We start from the raw sequence: 19,140 nt of genomic DNA, 5'->3' as shown, positions 1-19,140 counted from the left end.
ATTTTTTTAAAGAAACAACTCAACAGAACAAAACGAGCTTAATAAACAAAGCATAAGCTGTAATGAGGGTAGAAATCATTTGTTTTTTCAATGCGGATTCAACCGAAGACTATAAAAAAAGAGTAATACTATATACACCGTCATTTCTCTATACCCATATGTTACTTTTAAAGCCGCCCACCCGAATATGCTTATATTCTTCTAGTTTTGTGTTGGGTGGCCAAATGTGAAAAGTAATTTGTTTTTGTTTTTGTTTGTTTAGCCACTTCACCGGCAGCAACAGTTGCATCGGTTTGTGGAAGACAAACAGCAAACAATACTAGAATATTTAAATGAAGAAAAAGTTATTTTATTTGACTTTTTTTCCTTGAGTGCTCTTGATTATTGACTGTTGACTGCTGCGATTTTCATTGCTACTAGTAGAATATATCTAGAATATATTTTTTTAAAAAAATTATTTTATATTTTTTAATTCTATTATATTCATAGGGTTTACTTCATTTGTTTCTTTATAGAGAAATGCTATATTTTTCAAAAATTTCTCTATAATTTGTTCAATAATGTGTCACAATCCTGTATGCTTTATTAGTTTGAGAAACGTATCATAATTTCACGAGATTGTGACACATTATTCAGAAATCAAATTTTTGAAACATTTTAGGAAATATAATAGCATTCCTCCTCTATATAAAAAGAGAATTATGTAATATTGTTTCTGACAATTCAATATACAAAATGTAGCTCATACGTATATCTCTACTTCCGCTCTCTTTCTTTCTCTTTCATATATATATATATATATATATATATATATATATATATTAAAAACTACATTGCAAACTTTCAATTGGGTTGGGCCCCGACAAAGAAACTGTGGTTAAAAGTTTGACTTTTATCATATGTTGTTCTTGACCTCTTCCATTCTTCTGAACACATTTCAAACTTTCAATTGCGTACGTTATGGATTAATAATTGGAAAATGTTTCTCTCTGCTCTCTTTTTAATCCCTCTCCGTTTTCCAAACAACACACATTTTCTCTCACTCTTTCTTTTCTCTCGTGGAGGTGGTGACCCTCTCTTTTCTCCGCCGCCAGCCACCCAATACTTTGCCGTTAAAACAAGGTGAGTTTTTCTCCTTTTTTTAAATTTTTTGAATACATCAATACTGTTTTCATGTCATAATTCATAATACTGCATACAGTTCAGGTGAAAAGACTAATGAAAATCAAGCATTATAATTTACTACATTTTGATAAGTATACGACATAAACACCCACATACTATAATTTTAATGAGTATTTTATTTATCTTTCTTAGTGTGTTCAATACAAGAACTAGTGCACCAAATTATCGAAAATTTGTAAAGTTACTTCAACTTTAATCTAAAAGTTGTCTTCATTGTCCTTATTTATGAAACTTCAAACCGGATTGAGATTCGGGGTTTTGCACTGTGCAATACATTTTATTTAGACTGTTCATTTAAAATGGGTAGTTTAGATCCTAAAAAAGAACTAAAAAAAAAAAAAAAAAAAAGACCGGTGCCGTTGCTCAATGGGTGTTTGGGTGGCAGTCACCCCAAAACGGTCAAAGGTGGCGCAGCCAATACTTAGGTCATCGGGACGGTTGCAACCACCCCCGAGAGCTATCAAGGGTGATTCCCCCCGCCCCTGAATATCCGCTCTGGGGTTGGCTGGAGTATTTAAAGGGTTGGTTCAACCACCACAACACCTACCTAAACCGCCATTTTTTGTTTTTTGTTCTTTTGTACAGGTTTAACGCTTAGGTCTGTCTATTTTAAATGAAAGGTCTATGCAAAATGTATTGCACTAAATGAAATACCTAGGTTTCAAGTGAATCTAGATCCTTTGAACCCAAATGTTGGGTTGCGTTAGAATTTGTTTGCCAACTTTTTTTCAAAAAAAAAAGAAAAAGAAAAAAGACATAGTACATCTGTTTTTTTGGCCTTTGGGGGGGATTGTTGCTCTTTTTCTATCCAAAAAAAAAAACTTAGTACATCCTTTTTTTTTTTTTTTCGGCCTTTTTGCTATAAAATACCAACAAGTAGACTTTATCTTCTTTTAGTTTTAGCGATTACTTTTTGAAAAGTCTTTGCAACCAAGAACAAAAACCTAAAATACTGTTGTTTTAAGGATTTGTCAATGGTACAATATGACTTTTTAAACCGATGTCACAGTCTATACTTGATAAAATAATTAAAAGCATGGTTGACAAGGTAGTCATGACTAATTAATTAAACTGATTAGTCATACTTTTTTCTTAATTATTTTACCAATTATGCAATGTTATTCTATTTTCTAAAACATTTTTAATAAAGGTTGCAATAACCTAGCATCACTCTTTGCTTTTTAGTAATTGTCAAAGCAAATCTCTAATATATTATTCAGGATTGGCGAGAAAAAAGAATACATGATGATGAAAGAGAGAAATAGTGGAATTAGTGAACATCGAATGGAAATAGGTGATGAAGGAGAACAAATGATGGTAGAATTGAAAAGAAGCAATCAAGCATCTATCAGTATTAAAGATGTGAAAGCAATGGCATCTTCGATTCGAGGAAAACTTTGCCATAAGTCTCCAACACCATCTAAGTGCTCTATATTCAAAGTACCTGATAGACTACGTAGGCATAATGAAAAGGCTTTCGAGCCTGAAATAGTTTCAATTGGTCCATTTCACCATGGGAAGGAGAAGCTACAAGAAATGGAAAAAATTAAGTTATGGTATTTGCATTGTCTCCTCAATCGAGCACCAACTAGGGAAACTGTTTTGGAGTGCTTTATAGAAGCAATCGGAAGTATTGTGCAAGAATGTCGAGGATGTTATGCAGGAGACATTGATTATGTTGAAACAGAGTTTATAGAAATGATGGTAGTTGATGGTTGCTTTATCATTGAATTCTTCCGCAAAGTTTCAAAGGAGGTGCAACGAGACGAGGAAGATCCCGTATTCAATACATCATTGATGACTTGGCAAATAATAAAGGACTTGTTGATGCTTGAGAATCAGCTTCCTTGGCGTGTGCTCGACTGCTTATTCAACCTCACCAAATTAAATGTTCAACATAGGTCCCTACCTAATCTTATTGTTTCGTCTATTTTTGCATATGAATGGTCTCCTCGCGATAACCTCAAACATATTCTTGACTGCCTACGATACTTCTTAATTGAAACGTGTGATAGAACTTGTGAGACTACAAGAATGTCATATACTGAGCAGATTCCGTCTGTGACAGAACTTGTGCAAGCTGGAGTTAAATTCAAAGTTGGAGACAGAAAAAATCAGCTCAATGTAACTTTTAGAAATGGAGTGATGACAATCCCACAGAAGTCTATTTTTGCCGAAACAGAACCTTTTTACAGAAACCTCATCGCATTTGAACAGTGTGATCCAAGTAGGGACTTTAAAATCACCTCTTACGCTAAGTTCTGGGATGACCTTATTAATACTGGTCAAGATGTAGATTTTCTCAAACACCAAAAAATTCTAAAAGTCTATTTGAGCACTGAGGATGTAACAAGTATTTTCAACAGGCTTTATAGTGATGCTGACGTCGGTTCTTTCCTTTATTCAGACCTCTATCGTGAAGTGAATGCATATTTCAGGCGCCCTTGGAACAGATGGCGAGCAACTTTGAAACATGATTATTTTAAGAATCCATGGACGAGCTTGTCTGTCACAGCTACAATTGTAATTTTAGTTTTTACCTTTTTACCAACCATTTATTCTATCCTCTCTTACTATCGACGCACCACATAGATCATTCTCAATAGATTCTCTACTTTTTATATTTTAGCTCATGACTTTTCAAATGCACTCTACATCCGATTATTTATTCTTTCTCTATATCATTTAAATATTCTTTCTCTTATTTAATCTTCCAAACATATACTTGCTCTTGATTAAAAAGGGAGAGAGAAATGAATTTAAAAAAAAAAAAAAAAAAAAAAACTTACATTCATCTATAATGTTTCCTTACATTTGGGTAAGCACTATAGATGAAATGCAAAATACATTTGTTTTCAAGAACCTGATGAATATGCTTATTATGAGTTTAATTAGCTATTTTACATCGAAACCCATATGCAAAAGCCATTGTGGATGCTTTTAGATAACCAATTGTAAGCAAATCTCAGTGTGAGGCCAGACGTGCGGTAGTGAGACTAATACTCATCAATACCGAGGACTGTTACCCTTATTTATCGCATCATTGTTCATCTCATGATCATGCTCATGCTATCAAACCTTGTACTCATGCACTATTCGAATTACGCATCATAAAATTCAAGTGATCATGTTCTAAACCATGCCAACATCAAAATGCACATTCATCGTATTATGTTGTAGCAAGTCTCAAACATATTAAAGTTCATAGGAATCATTCATAAATAGTTATCAAAACATTTCATAAAACATTATCAATTCATCAAAATATCACAAATCAAGTTTTATATCAACATAACACTGGCTCGAAGTCAGATAACTATATCTTGCTTTGAACACATTTTAAAAACGTTTCTTTAGCTCAGAAAGTAAAATACTTGCATTGTCTGCTTAGGTACACTTGATGAACTCTTGACTCAATTTGTAATGCATCTATGGATTTACATGGTAAATACACAGTTAGGCTTAATTCTAAGTCTTATTAACTCAAACTCCACAAAGATACTTGAACACTACGAGTATCTCACTCCACAATGAAACCCATAGCATTCTAAGGTTTCCATTAGACACTTCTTTAGCTCACAACACTAATCGAAAGATATATTCAAGGGTTAGACACTAAAATCCCAATTTACAACACTTAAGGAAATTCTAGGGTTTTGAGGCTTACTTTGATTTTTGGTAAAATCTGAAGTTTTAAGGCACAAAACTTCAATTTGATGCTTGCTTGTGGTTTAGAACTCCTCTAAGCACAAAATTCTTAAAGAAATTTGAGGGATTACGCCAAAAATCCCAAAAATCAACTCAACTTCAACAAAGTTAGGGTTTATGGATTTACCTCAAACCAATCGGTAGAAACAACAATCTAACACCAAGAAACTCATTCTCTAGATCATATTTGCGTTTGGAGGACTCCTCAAACCAATACCTAAGGTTTGGTTTAGTTGAGAGAAGCAGGGAATTTCGTGAAAATGGAAGAAGATAGAAGAAAATGAAGTGATTCACGCATGCTGGGTATTTATACTAGTGTGACTCATTCCGATGAGTAAGTGGAGGCGTTTTCAACTCATTTGAACGAGATTGCAGACAAGACAATTTATGTTTCACTCGTCTACAGCACGTGCGAACTTGGTTGCCGATGAGGTGCTTAAGGATAACCTTGTCTGCTGAGCGTTCGAACGACATAGCATACTAGGCTCTCGATGATAACCTCGTCTACATAGTGTCCGGATGAGATTGCTGACAAGGTGATTTGAATTGGATTTTCTAGCATTTTTCCACTTGTGCTTTTAATCCAACTTGTTTAACTCACCAGATCTTACTTAAATCGATTAACCTTTTAATTAACTCTCTTGGGCATTACAACCTAAGGAGGCATGATGACCTTGTCTTGAGTTCGCCCAACAAGGCACGATCTCCATCTCCATTGCCAGTCAGGATGCCACAGGCCCCAACCTGCTAGATTTGATGTTGTACCAATATGTCTAATTATACGAGAAGGCATCAATTTGAAACTCCCCAATTGCATCTTTCTCGGGTAAAAATTGAATGCCGATTTATTTTTGGGATAAGTTAGAATTATGATCCTCTTAAGGAAATTGATGTTTTGATTTCTACAATTGAGGGTTTTTTTTTTTTTTTTAGGAGAGCATCATTTTATAGGCTTTAATCCATATTGCCATGGAATTTTTGCTTGATGAATATCGCTCAACAAGCTCTAATTTCTATTTTTAAAGATGAATGTATTTTTTTTATTTTTATCATGTCTTTATTATCAAGAATTATTATGCTCCGATGCCCCTTATTGAGAACTTTTACGCTCCAATTTTTGTTACTTAGTGAATTTTGCATCAAGCACGACCTGACAAAGAATAATAATTTGACAACTTCAACCAAAAAAATTCAACAAGTACTAAGCCGCCACGAGCTCAAGGGGCTAAGACCTACGCCATGCGTTGGGCACCTCGACACCTATGGTCCCGACTAGGCCCCTAACAGCCAACACTATGCCCTCAACATTGAAGGTCAAAGGAAACCTCAATTGCGAGTGCACATAAGATTCTCAAAGCCCCAACTAGCTGAGCAAGTCAACCATGGGAATCACGAGCTACTATTGGGGATATAAATTACGTTTGGACCCAACTCAATCAGTCTTTACATGGAAGATGTCATCAAAGGAAAGCAAATTAAATCACTCTTAGAATCTTCTCCACATGGAAACTATACACCTTCATGGCCGTATTGTAAATTATAATCACAAGATGCTATTTGGCTAGGATAATTATTCCTGTGTGTGTATTCAATATATATAGACTGCAAGATTACAAAGAAGAGTTCTAGATGAGAACTGCAAGGACAACACAATAAGTATTGGATATCTATGCTAAGTCTAGTTGATAAATACAATGAGAAGATAAGAGAAGAGGGGAGATTAATAGATAATCTACAAGGTAGATGTAGTGTTCAGATTAAACACTACATGAAGATAAACACTACAGTTTTACATCCAACAGCCTTACGTCCATATCTGTATCACTAATAGGCCCCCCTAAAACTAATGGAAGAGGGACCAACAATTAGTTTGTCACGTAAACTAAAAAAACGAGAAGAGGATAAACCCTTAGTGAAAATATCAACACACTGGTCTGTGGTGGAGATGTACTGAGTAACAATATCTTTATGTTAGATTTTCTCTCTAATGAAATGGTAGTCGATTTCAACATGCTTCGTCTGACCATGGTAGATTGGATTGGAAGCCAATGCAATAGCACCCAAGTTGTCACACCAGATTTATGGAGGAGAAAGTAGAGGAACGTGTAATTCCTTGATAAGCATTCGCAGCCAAGATAGTTATGTTGTGGCAAAGGCCATAGAATGGTATTCTACCTCTGTACTCGAGCGGGACATCACTGGCTGTTTTTTGGATTGCCAAGAAATTAAGCAATGACCAAAATATATTCCATATCCACTTGTTGATCGGCGATCAATGGGGTCTCCAGCCTTCACAATAAACTTCTAAAGTAAGAGGACTAGGGGTAAACATCAAACCATACTCAGGCGTTCTCTTGAGGTAACGTAGGACCCTCTTGGCTGTAGTGAAGTGCGTGTTTGTGGGGCAATGCAAGAATTGGCATAGTTGATTCACAGAGTAGGATATATATATATATATATAAGGCTTTGTAAGAGTGCAATACTAAAATGCACCAAACAATAGTTCTATGCAAGGATGGATCATCTAGTGGATCTCCATCAAACTTTGTCATTTGCTTGCCAGAGGTACAAGGAGTTGGATAGGGCTTAGCACTTATCATATGATCTCGATGCAGAAGATCAACAGTGTATTTAGATTGGTTGAGATACAAAGCAGTGGGAGTTCGGTGCACATGGATCCCCAAGAAATAGGACAAATCACCAAGATCCTTTAACTTGAATTATGCTTGTAAACCAAAAATAAGATCATTAATACCAGATAAATGACTGCCAGTAATAATAATGTATCTACGTAGATGATGACAAAAATATTTAAGCTGCCATAATATAACATAAATAGGGAAGTGTCCATTAAGGAGCCCATGAAACCAAGTTCAAGGAGAGCATGAGTAAGTCTATGAAACCAAGCTCTTGGTGCCTGTTTTAGGCCATACAATGCTTTGTGAAGTTTGCACACCAAGTTCGGATGAGCAGGATCCATGAACCCCTACGACTGTTCCATGAAAACTTCTTCATTGAGGTTTCCATGCAGAAAAGCATTAGATATGTCAATCTGTCTGAGATGCCAATTGTGATGTACAGCAAGAGATAACATCAATCTAATAGTTTTTGGTTTAATCACATGACTAAAGGTCTCTTTGTAGTCAATACCATCTCTCTATTCAAACCCCTTTGCTACTAACCTTGCCTTATACCGCTCAATGGCGTCATCTGGTTGTTGTTTTAATTTATATACCCATCTATTCTTGATTACATTTTTGTTGTGTGGCCTTGAACATAGGAACCATGTATGATTCTCACGGAGAGCTTGGAATTCACTTTCCATGGCAGTCATCCAATTGGGATTTGAGGATGCTTGAGTAAAGTTTCTCGACTCCCTTGGAAGAGTAGTTGTGTACATGGCTTTTAGTGGATGATGAGTAGAATAATATAAATGAAACTCTGGAAAGCCTTTTGGCTTGAGGCTACTTGTTTGAGAACAGATGACCATGTGTGATGGAATGAGGTCTGGAATGGGAGGTAGAGGTTGGGATTCTGAAGTGGTGTTTGTAGGGGAAACATCATCTGTATGTGAGGGTATGTCTGCAGGAGAATGAACAACAATAGGTGAAGGTGTAGGTGATGGAGATGAGTCACTTGAAGTGACTTCAACAAGAGGATAGTCTGTGGTGGTTTCTCCTACAGAAACAAAGGAGGTAGTGGTAGGGGAGATAGTAGATGGAGAATTGGATACTATCTCCAGGACAACTTCTTGAAGAGTTGTGAGATCAATAGATGCATTAGGAGCAGTTGACACAACAAGCAAAGTAGTAGATAACTCAATAGTAGATTCATTAGGAGTATGTGAGACAGTAGGCAAAGTATGAGATAAATCATTAACAGGCTCAAAATCAATAGGAAGTAGAGTAGACACCTCGGTCCGGAGAAGAGTAGCTTGCAGGAGATGAGTTGGAGGCAATATCCAATGCAGGGAATAATTTCTCATCAAAGACCACATTTTGAGATATATAAATACAATTTTTGGAAGGATCTAAACACTTGTAACCTTTATGATTAGAGCTATACCCAAGGAAAATACATTGCTTACTCTTAAACTCAACTTTATGTTTGGTATAGGGTCGAAGTAAGGGATAACATGCACAACCAAACACTTTCAAATTGCTACATTCTGTTTCCTTATTGTAAAGCTTAAAAAAGGGGGTAAACCATTTTATAGTGGGAATGGATAATCGGTTGATGAGATAAACCGTTATGTGAAATAATGCTTCCCATAACTTAGGTGGCAAGTGAGATTGGGCAAGGAGAGTGAGACCAGTTTCAATGATATGTCGGTGTTTTCTCTCAACTATGCCGTTTTGCTAAGATGTATGAGGACAAGTTATTCTATGTAAAAAAAAATGACTTGAGAGGTAATTTTTAAATTGGAGAGAAGTGTCTTGTCCTCCACCATCCATTTGCAATTGTTTAATTTTTAAAGACAACATGTTTTCAATTAAACATTTGAATTTAACAAAACAGGAGAACACATCAAACTTAAATTGCAAGGAAAAATTCATGTATATCTGGAGAAATCGTCTACAAATATAGCATAGAATTTGGAGCCATTAACAGACAACAAAGGTGAGGTCCAAAGATTACTATGAATCAATTCTAATTGAGAGTTGGTAACATGGTGTGAATCTTGGAAAGGAAGTTGTTTGCTTTTGGCTATTTGACACGGCATACATAACATAGAACTAGACCCTAAATGCGAAATAGAAAGTTGATGATCCTTGACCAGGCGTTTGAAAACTTGAGAATAGGGATGTCCAAGTCTACTGTGCCAGGTAGATGCATGAGTCTTGACTCCAAGAAAGGAAACTCGATTCTTGTGTTTATTGGAAAGAAATTTCTTCAACTGCATGGGATACAAACCATCCTCACTTGGCCCCTACAATATTATCTTCCCTGTGAGATTTTCCTTGACAAGGAAGTAGGTGTCAGTGAGTTTAAAATAACAGTTGGTATCTCTACAAAAATGATTAATAGACAAAAAATTTGCTGCTGCATTGGGACAATGAAATATGTTTTTCAATTGAACTATGGCATTTTGGATTTTGAATAAAGAATAACCCGTATGGGCAATAGGGAGAGAGCTTCCATTTCCCACAGCAACATTCTGCGCCCCATTGTATGGCTGTTGGATTATGAGAATTTCCAAGTCACCCATGATATGATTATTGGCCACGTTGTCCACTAACCAATCTTTGTCTTCACACAAAGCATTGGATTGAGAGACCATTGCTGCAAGCTCACTGGGGGATGTTTTCCTTGATAAGCGTAGTCCATACGATGGAAGCAATCCAACGCCTGATGTCTAATTTTTCCACATATCTGACATGGTACCCAATCAGTATTAACATTAGGAGAATGAGTAAAATTTGGTTTACCATTGGTGGGAGCAGAATACTCTCTGGTTGGGATCACGTTGCTGCCCATTAGCAGACTTTGGTGAAAATTGAGGGGTACGAGATCCATTGTACTGAGGGGTACGTGGTCCATTGTTGTTGCTGAATTTTGCTTTTCGTGGATTTGACCAGTTAGAATAGAGGGCAAACGAACCTTTCTCAACGTGAGATTCTTGTTGCTGAATCAAGTGCTCGTGGCTGAGTAGTTCTGCCTGGAATTTCTCAAAGGCTATAGCCGTATCACTCATAAGAACAAAAATTGTTGTGATGAAGGCATTGAATCGTGGATTTAACCCTCTTGTTAGGTTAGGATTTGGCACATTCGGTTTGCATGTACGTTGTTGAAAATGAGCACCTCAATATGTCCAGGAAGCAGATTCTAGAAGGCAGGTCCGGACCCCCAGAAGCAAGGTCCGGACCCCATTTCCAGCAACCAGAAACAAGGTTTTGAAGGAAGGGTCCGGACCGCCAGAAGCAGGGTCCGGACCCCATTTTCCGAAAGTTCATTTTATGAGGCATGTCCGGACCTCAGATTTGCAGGGTCCGGACATGGCTGATTTATTAGGTTTATTTGTCTATTTAAGCTACGTGAGTTTGCCATTTACAACTACGTATTTTTGGAGAGCAAAATCAGAGAGCTTAGAGAGAGATATTGTTCTAGCTTATTTGAGAAGGGATTAAATACGTGAAGCCAATCGGAGTTCCGGTGAAAGGAAATCGTATAGAAGAATTGTGCCAGATGTTCTGGAAAGGGCTACTGCGGTAGAAGTCAAGTGGGTCGCTTGTCGTGTACAAGGAAGAGTAGATTGCAAAGGTTTTGTAATTCTTCTTGTATTCCTTATTCTTCTTATAGTGAATTGATTTCCTGGGTTTGGCTGCCCCGGAGAGGTTTTACATTTAGAGAGTTCTCTAAATGGTTTCCTCTTCGTAACCAAATATCTGTGTTCTTGATTTTCATTACATATCTGTATTTGGTTGATTATTGATTGTTAGGTCAGATCTTATTCCGCTTAATATTTGTGAATCACCTAGACATTTGAATAGGTGTCGTTTGGAGTCGTTTTAGAATTTTCACCTCTAATGAGATGAGAAATAAGATCTTCCTCATCAATTGTCTTACCAGAGAGAGCCAATTCATCAGCAAGGGATTTGGCTTCTTGAATGAATTCAGAGCAAGTCTGTGTCCCTTGATGAATAGTTTATAGCTAACGTTGAAGTTGGTTGATACATGACTTGGACGTAGATGCAAACCGCTTAGCCAGTGCAGTTCATACCTCATGAGAGATATTTAAACCATATACTGTTAGAATCACTTTCTCTGAGAGAGTAGTGATAAACCAGCTGAGAATGTACTGGTCTTTTCTTTCCCATAGATGAAACGCAAGATTGATAACAGCATCCTTGTTCTTAGTTGCGGGTAGAAACTTTGGTGGACAAGGTTCCGAGCCATCAACGATACCCAGAAGTCCATGAGTGCGAAGAGTTGGGCGAACTTGAAAGACCCAGGCTATATAGTTACGTTCGCTCAGTTTTGCAATATATTAGGAATGAACCATGAGGTTGCGAAAGTAATGGAGGATTCAGTCATTGGGATGACGGTGTTAGCCTTGAGGCTCTCATACCATGTAAATTATAATCACGAGATGCTATTTGGCCAGGATAATTATTCATGTGTGTATTCAATATATATAGATTGCAAGATTACAAAGAAGAGTTCTAGATGAGAACTATAAATACAACATGATAGGTATTGAATATCTATGCTAAGTCTAGTTGATAAATACAATGAGATGATAAGAGAAGAGAAGAGATTAAGAGATAATCTACAAGGTAGATGTAGTGTTCAGATTAAACACTACATGAAGATAAACACTACAATTTTACGTCCAACAACCTTACGTCCATATCCATATCACTAACATATATATAGTAAATCACCCCATATAAGGAAAATTACACAATTGGATATCAGTGCTATCATATTGGATAAGGAGCATTTCTCATTAAAAGGATTACACCCCCGAGTGACCCATTATCAATCCAGTTGTCCAAAAAGTTGTATCAACAACTATATATAGAAGTCCTACCGGCCACCACAAATGTCAACAAATCCTACACCTACAAGTTGAATCACAGACTTCTGTTAGTACCGTGTATCATTGTTCACTACTAGTGGCCGGGGCACCACATAATTTTTTCTTTTTTTTTTTTTACGATTTAGTTTTTTAATTGTTGTTTTTATTTTCTTTAATTATTTTAACTATATTTTATTTTTTAGGACATGTGGCATTTTTATGTGACGACACATAGCAATATGTTAGTTTGGACTGACAGAATGTGAAAGAGGTACTAAGTTAGTCTTTTCACACAAGTCAAGTACCATCTGTAATACGACTTTAAACCTAGGTGAGAAAAAATAAAAATAAAAAAGTGAAAACCTAAGTACTAAAAATGTAATTAACCCAAATTTTTAGTAGTGTTGCAATGTCATACCAAACTAGAAGATGACACATATCCCATTTAAGAAAAAATATAAAAATATAAATGAAAATTATAAATTATAAATATAATCTGAAAATATTTTTTTACTTTCTAAAATGTTAAAATTTTTAATTTTAATTTTTTTAAAACATGACATATGTCATCCTTCAAGTGTATGATGACAACAATGTTAAAATCTAACAGGATATGGGCAAAAGTGTATTTTTGTTAACAATTTTAACCTTAAGAAGCAAATTGATAACTTTTAAACCTTAGGGAGTGATTTGATAAAAGTTTATGCTCATAGCTAGTACATTTTTTTTTTTTTTTTTCAAAATCAATTCATTTAGTTTACCTAATTTACAATTAACTCTCTGTGATATAAGAATGAACTCAAAGGTTATTAAGGTATGCCAAAAAAATAATTTACTCCCTACAATCAAATTTATTGCATTGAATTAATAGATTCCGGTAATGTGACACGCTAGAACTAATAAAATTATGACACGTATTATATTTAAGGTATTGCCACACTAACGAAATCTCTTAAGTCAATAGACAAAATTTAACTGTATGAAATAAATTTATTTTTTTGCATACCTCAAGAACTTTTGAGTTCATTTTAATACCACATTAAACTAATTGTAAATCAAGTAAATAAAAGAGATTGATTTTGCTTAATTGGAACATGTGATAGAACTTGTGAGACTACAATAATGTCATATACCGAGCATATTCTATCTATGATAGAACTTGTGCAAGCTAGAGTAGATTCAAAGTTGGAGACAAAAAAAAAAAAACCTGCTCAATGTAACTTTCTCCAAAAGTGTTTTTTTGGAGAAACATAACCTTTTTACATAAACCTCATCACATTTGAACAGTGTGATCCAAGTAGGGACTTTAAAATCACCTCTTATGCTAATTAGTTCTTGGATGACCTTATTAATACTAGCCAAGATGTAGATTTTCCCAAACACCAAAGAATTCGGAAAGTCTATTTGAGCACCGAAGACTTAGCAAGTATGTTCAACAGGTTTTATAGTGATGTTGACGTCGGTTCTTTCCTTTATGCAGACCTCTACCATGAAGTGAATGCATATTTTAGGTGCCCTTGGAATAGATGGCGAGCAACTTTGAAACACGATTATTTTAACAACTCATGGACAAGCTTTTCTGTCATAGTTACAATTGTAATTCTAGTTTTTACCTTTTTACAAACCCTTAATTCTATCATCTCTTACTATCGACACACTACATAGATCATTCTCAATAAATTCTCTACATTTCAATCTAAAATAACTAACCAAAAGTTACTTTTTATACTTTAGCTAATGACTTTTCAAATGTATTTTACATCTAATTATCTGTTCTTTCTCTATATCATTTAAATATTTTTTTTTATTTCATTTTTCAAAAATATACTTTCTCTTTGATTAAAGAGAAAGAGAAAGAAGAAGGGAGAAATGAATAAAAAATAATAATAAAAAAGCTTATGCATTTAATTGACCAGCAGTTGTGGTTATTTAAAAATGAATAAGTGCCTAAACAGGTTGCAGTTAGGAGATGATAAGTGCGACCGGTTATACACCCTTACTTTGATGTATGAACTTTTACCAAATCATTTTTTAAGGTTTAAAAGTTATCAATTCACTCTTTAAACTACTATTAAATAAATCTTTTTGTCCACCTTTCATTAAATTTGTAACGGTATTGCCACATCATAGAAAATCGAAAGATGACGCTTATACATTTAATAAAAAATATAAAAGAATAAAAATTATAAGTATAATTTGAATATATATATATATATTAAACATGACACATCGTCTTTTGATTTGGTATGATATGATAACACCGTTAAATTTAGAACGGAATGTGGACGAAAGTTTGTTTGTTTTTTTTATATATATATAATAATTTTAACCTTAAGATATAAATTGATAATTAAGAAATAAATTGATAACATTTTTCGTAAAGGTTCGTGGTCATAGCCAATGGCCCAATAGAACATTTGTTTTTCCTAAAAAAAATATATATTATATTCAGTTATTTTATTCAAGTACTTGTCGTTTAGAGGAAACACGTGTGATAATCATAAGTCTTCCATCAGCTAAAATGACGAAAATACTCTCTTTTGAAAGCCGCAATGACAGTAATACCTACTTTTTGGACCTAATCAACCCTAATCTTTCGTCAGAATACCAAAAGTGTTCTTCCTGCATCCTCTCCATCTCTCCAATGGCGTCGATCTTTGTGCTTTGATCTCGCTCTGTCTTCCTCTGATCATCAGCCCGTACTCTACGAGGTTAGCATTTTATATTACACATATTTCTATATGTTTGTCTCAGTGTCTTTTTGTATGTGGCTTTTGTTCATGATTGAGCTCTATCTTGAGATTCTTGAGCTTCAGATCTTAGAAGGACTCTTAAAATCTCCATATTTTTGTTTCTTTTAATTATTTTCTTCTAAAACTTGTTTGGGTTATGGTGATCATCAACTTTGATTTAGCTTAACTCTGTTTTTTCTGCTTTTAAGTTTTGGATTTGGTTTGTGGAAATGGTTGCGTATTTTGGTGAGAATAAAGTTCCTTTTTTTGGATTAATGGCAGCAAGTGAAAACCCATGACTTAATTAGTGTAAATTAACAGCAACAAACACAAACGTTTTCTTTTTTTGGAGTAACAATAAGAATAATTTCCATATTGTTGGCCGAGAGTTCGAATTCCCAGACTTGCCCGGTGCGTAACACTATACGACATTTAATTTGTTGGCAAGGTGTACAGGATTCTTCTCATTATGCCTACAAAAGAAAAAAAGAAAAAGAAAAAATGATGGATTTAAAACTATTCTTCTCATTCTTCTCATTAACATCTTGTAAACTATGCCCTGCTTTAAAACATTTTAAGCATCATCTCTTTCATGATGGATTTCAACAAAATTAGTAGGTTATTCATTAAGAAAATATAAATTACCAAAAAATAAGAACTGCTAGAAATAGTGCTCTTGTAACTTGAGCGGTTTACATAATACCCCTGATCCATTTATTTTACTAACTCGAATTGTGTCAGTTTCCATGTGAAATATCCACTTTATATTTTTTGACCGGCAAAAGAGTGTCATGTCATTTGACACGTTTCAGGATGATATTCAGCCAAAGCTCCTGGGATGGTTTTGTTCTCTTTTCGTGAACTCACTTGGTGTTCAATATGATAGTACTGGATTCGTCAGTCTGGACATTTTCATACAAATATGAATTGTGCATGTAGGAACACGTCTTCTGATGCAGGGAATATATTCAATATACACTTGCAGAAATACTTGTATGCTTTTACCCTTCATAATATAACCCAAGCATGCATGTGTTTGTCTCAATATATATACATTTCTTAGCACTTCATTTGAAAAGCCATTGTGCTTGTTTTCATTGTAGTTAATTTGAACTGGTAGTCACTTAATGAATATTGCTTTCTTCCTTGAATCATGTTTTCGCTGTAGTTAATTTGAACTGGTAAACACTTAATGGATATTGCTTTCTTCCTTGAATGAAATTATTATTATTTTTTTTCTTTCCTTTGTACGATTTTAAATTCCACCACTTGGCTTCTTGCAGACATTTTCTCTGATGAGAAGACTCATTTCTGAGCTTTTAAGTGAGAACTGTGTATATATTGCAAATATGGTGCTTTTCATTACTTTTTTGCCTCCGTGGGAAGCAAAATGTCGAAATATTTGATCATATTACATCAAGAAAGAAGACTTGTGAAGTAGTATTTGTTACCACATGGATGACCACTCTTTCGTTGTCGGTCAAGAGTTCCCGGACGTCAAAGCCTTCCGGAATGCAATTAAAGAAGCTGCAATTGCACAACATTTTGAGCTACGTATTATAAAAAGTGACCTGATTCGTTACTTTGCAAAGTGCGCCACTGAGGGTTGTCCATGGCGCATCCGTGCAGTTAAGCTTCCTAATACCCCAACCTTCACTATAAGAAGCCTTGAAGGAACACATACATGTGGGAGAAATGCACAAAATGGGCACCATCAGGCTTCTGTAGATTGGATTGTGAGTTTTATAGAGGAACGATTGCGGGACAACATTAACTACAAACCAAAGGATATACTCCATGACATCCATAAACAATATGGGATCACTATACCATATAAGCAAGCTTGGCGGGCAAAAGAACGTGGGCTTGCTGCAATTTATGGCTCTTCTGAGGAAGGATATTGCCTACTTCCTTCGTACTGCGCACAAATAAAGAAGACTAACCCTGGGAGTATTGCAGAGGTGTTTACCACTGGTGCTGATCACCAGTTCCAGCGGCTTTTTGTTTCATTTTATGCATCCATATATGGGTTCCTGAATGGTTGCTTGCCTATCCTGGGGCTTGGTGCTATCCAGCTTAAAAGCAAGTACCTGGGTACATTACTTTCAGCAACTTCTTTTGATGCTGATGGTGGGTTATTTCCACTTGCATTTGGTGTTGTTGATGTAGAAAGTGATGAGAGTTGGATGTGGTTCTTGTCAGAGTTGCATAAGGCGCTTGAGATGAACAGTGAAAACATACTACAGCTCACATTTTTATCAAATGGACAAAAAGGAATTGTAGATGCAGTAAGAAGGAAATTCCCAAATTCTTCTCATGCATTTTGCATGCGTCACTTGAGTGAATGCATTGGCAAAGAGTTTAAGAACTCTAGGCTTGTCCATCTTCTGTGGAAAGCTGCATATGCAACCACCACCATTGGTTTCAAACAAAGAATGGCTGAAATTGAGGAGGTTTCTCCTGAAGCCGCAAAGTGGATTCAACAGTTTCCTCCTTCCCGCTGGGCGTTAGTGTACTTTGAAGGAACTCGTTATGGTCATCTATCTTCAAACATAGAAGAGTTTAATCGATGGATTCTTGAAGCCCGAGAGTTGCCCATAATCCAGGTGATTGAGGTGATTCACAGTAAATTGATGGCTGAGTTTGAGGAACGACGCATAAAAAGCAGTTCATGGTTTTCTGTACTTGCCCCATCTACTGAGAAGCGTATGATGGAGGCTGTCAACCGCGCGTCCACATATCAAGTCCTTCGATCTGATGAAGTAGAATTTGAGGTTATATCGACCGAGCGATCACACATTGTGAATATTGGGACCCATTGTTGTTCATGCCGTGATTGGCAGCTTTATGGAACACCATGCTCACATGCTGTTGCGGCCCTCATTTCTTGTCGGAAGGATATATACGTTTTCACCGAGAAGTGCTTCACCATTGCTAGTTACCGTGAAACATATGTGGAGGAGATACGTCCTATACCAGGCAAAGTTGAATGGAGGAGGGCAGATGTGACTCCCATGGACGATGACAATCAGGTTGTGCGGCCGCCTAAGTCTCGTCGGCCACCAGGACGCCCGGAAAAGAAACGAATTTGTATTGAGGACCTTAATCGCGAGAAACATACCGTGCATTGTAGTCGATGTAACCAAACTGGACATTATAAGACAACTTGCAAAGCAGATAGCATGAAGGGCATTGAGCAGTTTTAGGTGTCTAATTTTGTAATTTGTAGATCAACCTGTAATCTCTAGTAATGTAGTGTTGCTGTATGTAGGCCATGCTTGTCATTCAGGTAATGTAAAGTAGGAGATCTCATTAGTATTTCCGAATGTGTGTTAAAATGGAATGACTTTTGAGGAAAGGTAGAAGATACTCGTAATCTCAAACAGTTTAGGTCGTCTTTTTATCTACTCCCTAAGTTTGCAAGCATGTTGGAGATTATGCTTATTACTCAAATGTATCTGCATAAAACCAGTGGAAGAAAAAACACGCATGAAACAAACTGCTTAATGAGCTTCTTGGTTGCCAAGAGAACAAAACTATGGGTGCGTTTGAAATTGTAATTTTGTAAAAATAATCTTTGTTTTTAAAAGATATTGTAAAACGTAAAACATTTGACATTGCAATTTAAAAAGAACTTAATCTGAAATAAGAAGAAAAAAATTCTGCGATTTCTATAAGTAAAATAATGTTGCTTATTTGAAAAAATGCAAATTTAGACCTAAATTATGATTTCGCATGACAAATATTTGAAAAAAAAAAAAAAATGTTTTACCAAAAGCTTTTGTAATTTTAAAAAATAACAATTTAAAAAAACGCAATTTTTAAAATCACACTTATTAAAACCGCAATCCTAAACAGACTCTAAGTCGAATTGAAAACCGAGCAAATTCTCCTGACATGGCAAGAGTTGCTTCGGATTTTTACTACTTTTTTTATTTTGGTGACTATTCCGTAAAAATCGTAATTCCACTAATCATGTTTTCAAAGCTCGAA

The 19,140-nt window shown here is 35.6% G+C and overlaps 2 protein-coding genes across 2 annotated transcripts; both read left to right on the top strand.

Moving 5' to 3' along the window:
• Positions 1-2,499: 2,499 nt before the first annotated feature.
• On the top strand, positions 2,500-3,777 carry LOC132177898 (UPF0481 protein At3g47200-like). The gene has a single exon (XM_059590374.2). The coding sequence runs from the start codon at positions 2,500-2,502 to the stop codon at positions 3,775-3,777; it is 1,278 nt and encodes a 425-aa protein (XP_059446357.2).
• Positions 3,778-14,970: 11,193 nt separating this feature from the next.
• LOC132177751 (uncharacterized) lies at positions 14,971-18,554 on the top strand. Its single transcript, XM_059590194.2, has 2 exons — positions 14,971-15,126; positions 16,431-18,554. Exon 2 carries the CDS (start codon positions 16,602-16,604, stop codon positions 18,351-18,353), a length of 1,752 nt encoding a protein of 583 aa, XP_059446177.2. The 5' UTR covers positions 14,971-15,126; positions 16,431-16,601; the 3' UTR covers positions 18,354-18,554.
• The last annotated feature ends 586 nt before the right edge of the window (positions 18,555-19,140 follow it).

The sequence above is a fragment of the Corylus avellana genome, chromosome 4 (assembly GCF_965113065.1).
Source record: "Corylus avellana chromosome 4, dhCorAvel1.hap1.2, whole genome shotgun sequence".
Taxonomy (NCBI): domain Eukaryota; kingdom Viridiplantae; phylum Streptophyta; class Magnoliopsida; order Fagales; family Betulaceae; genus Corylus; species Corylus avellana.
Note: the sequence above shows the minus strand (reverse complement) of the source record. Positions and strands in the feature narration are given on the sequence as shown.

Coding starts and splice junctions, on each gene's coding strand:
- LOC132177898 (XM_059590374.2), top strand. CDS start 2,500: ATGGTAGAATTGAAAAGAAGCAATCAAGCATCTATCAGTATTAAAGAT.
- LOC132177751 (XM_059590194.2), top strand. CDS start 16,602: ATGGATGACCACTCTTTCGTTGTCGGTCAAGAGTTCCCGGACGTCAAA.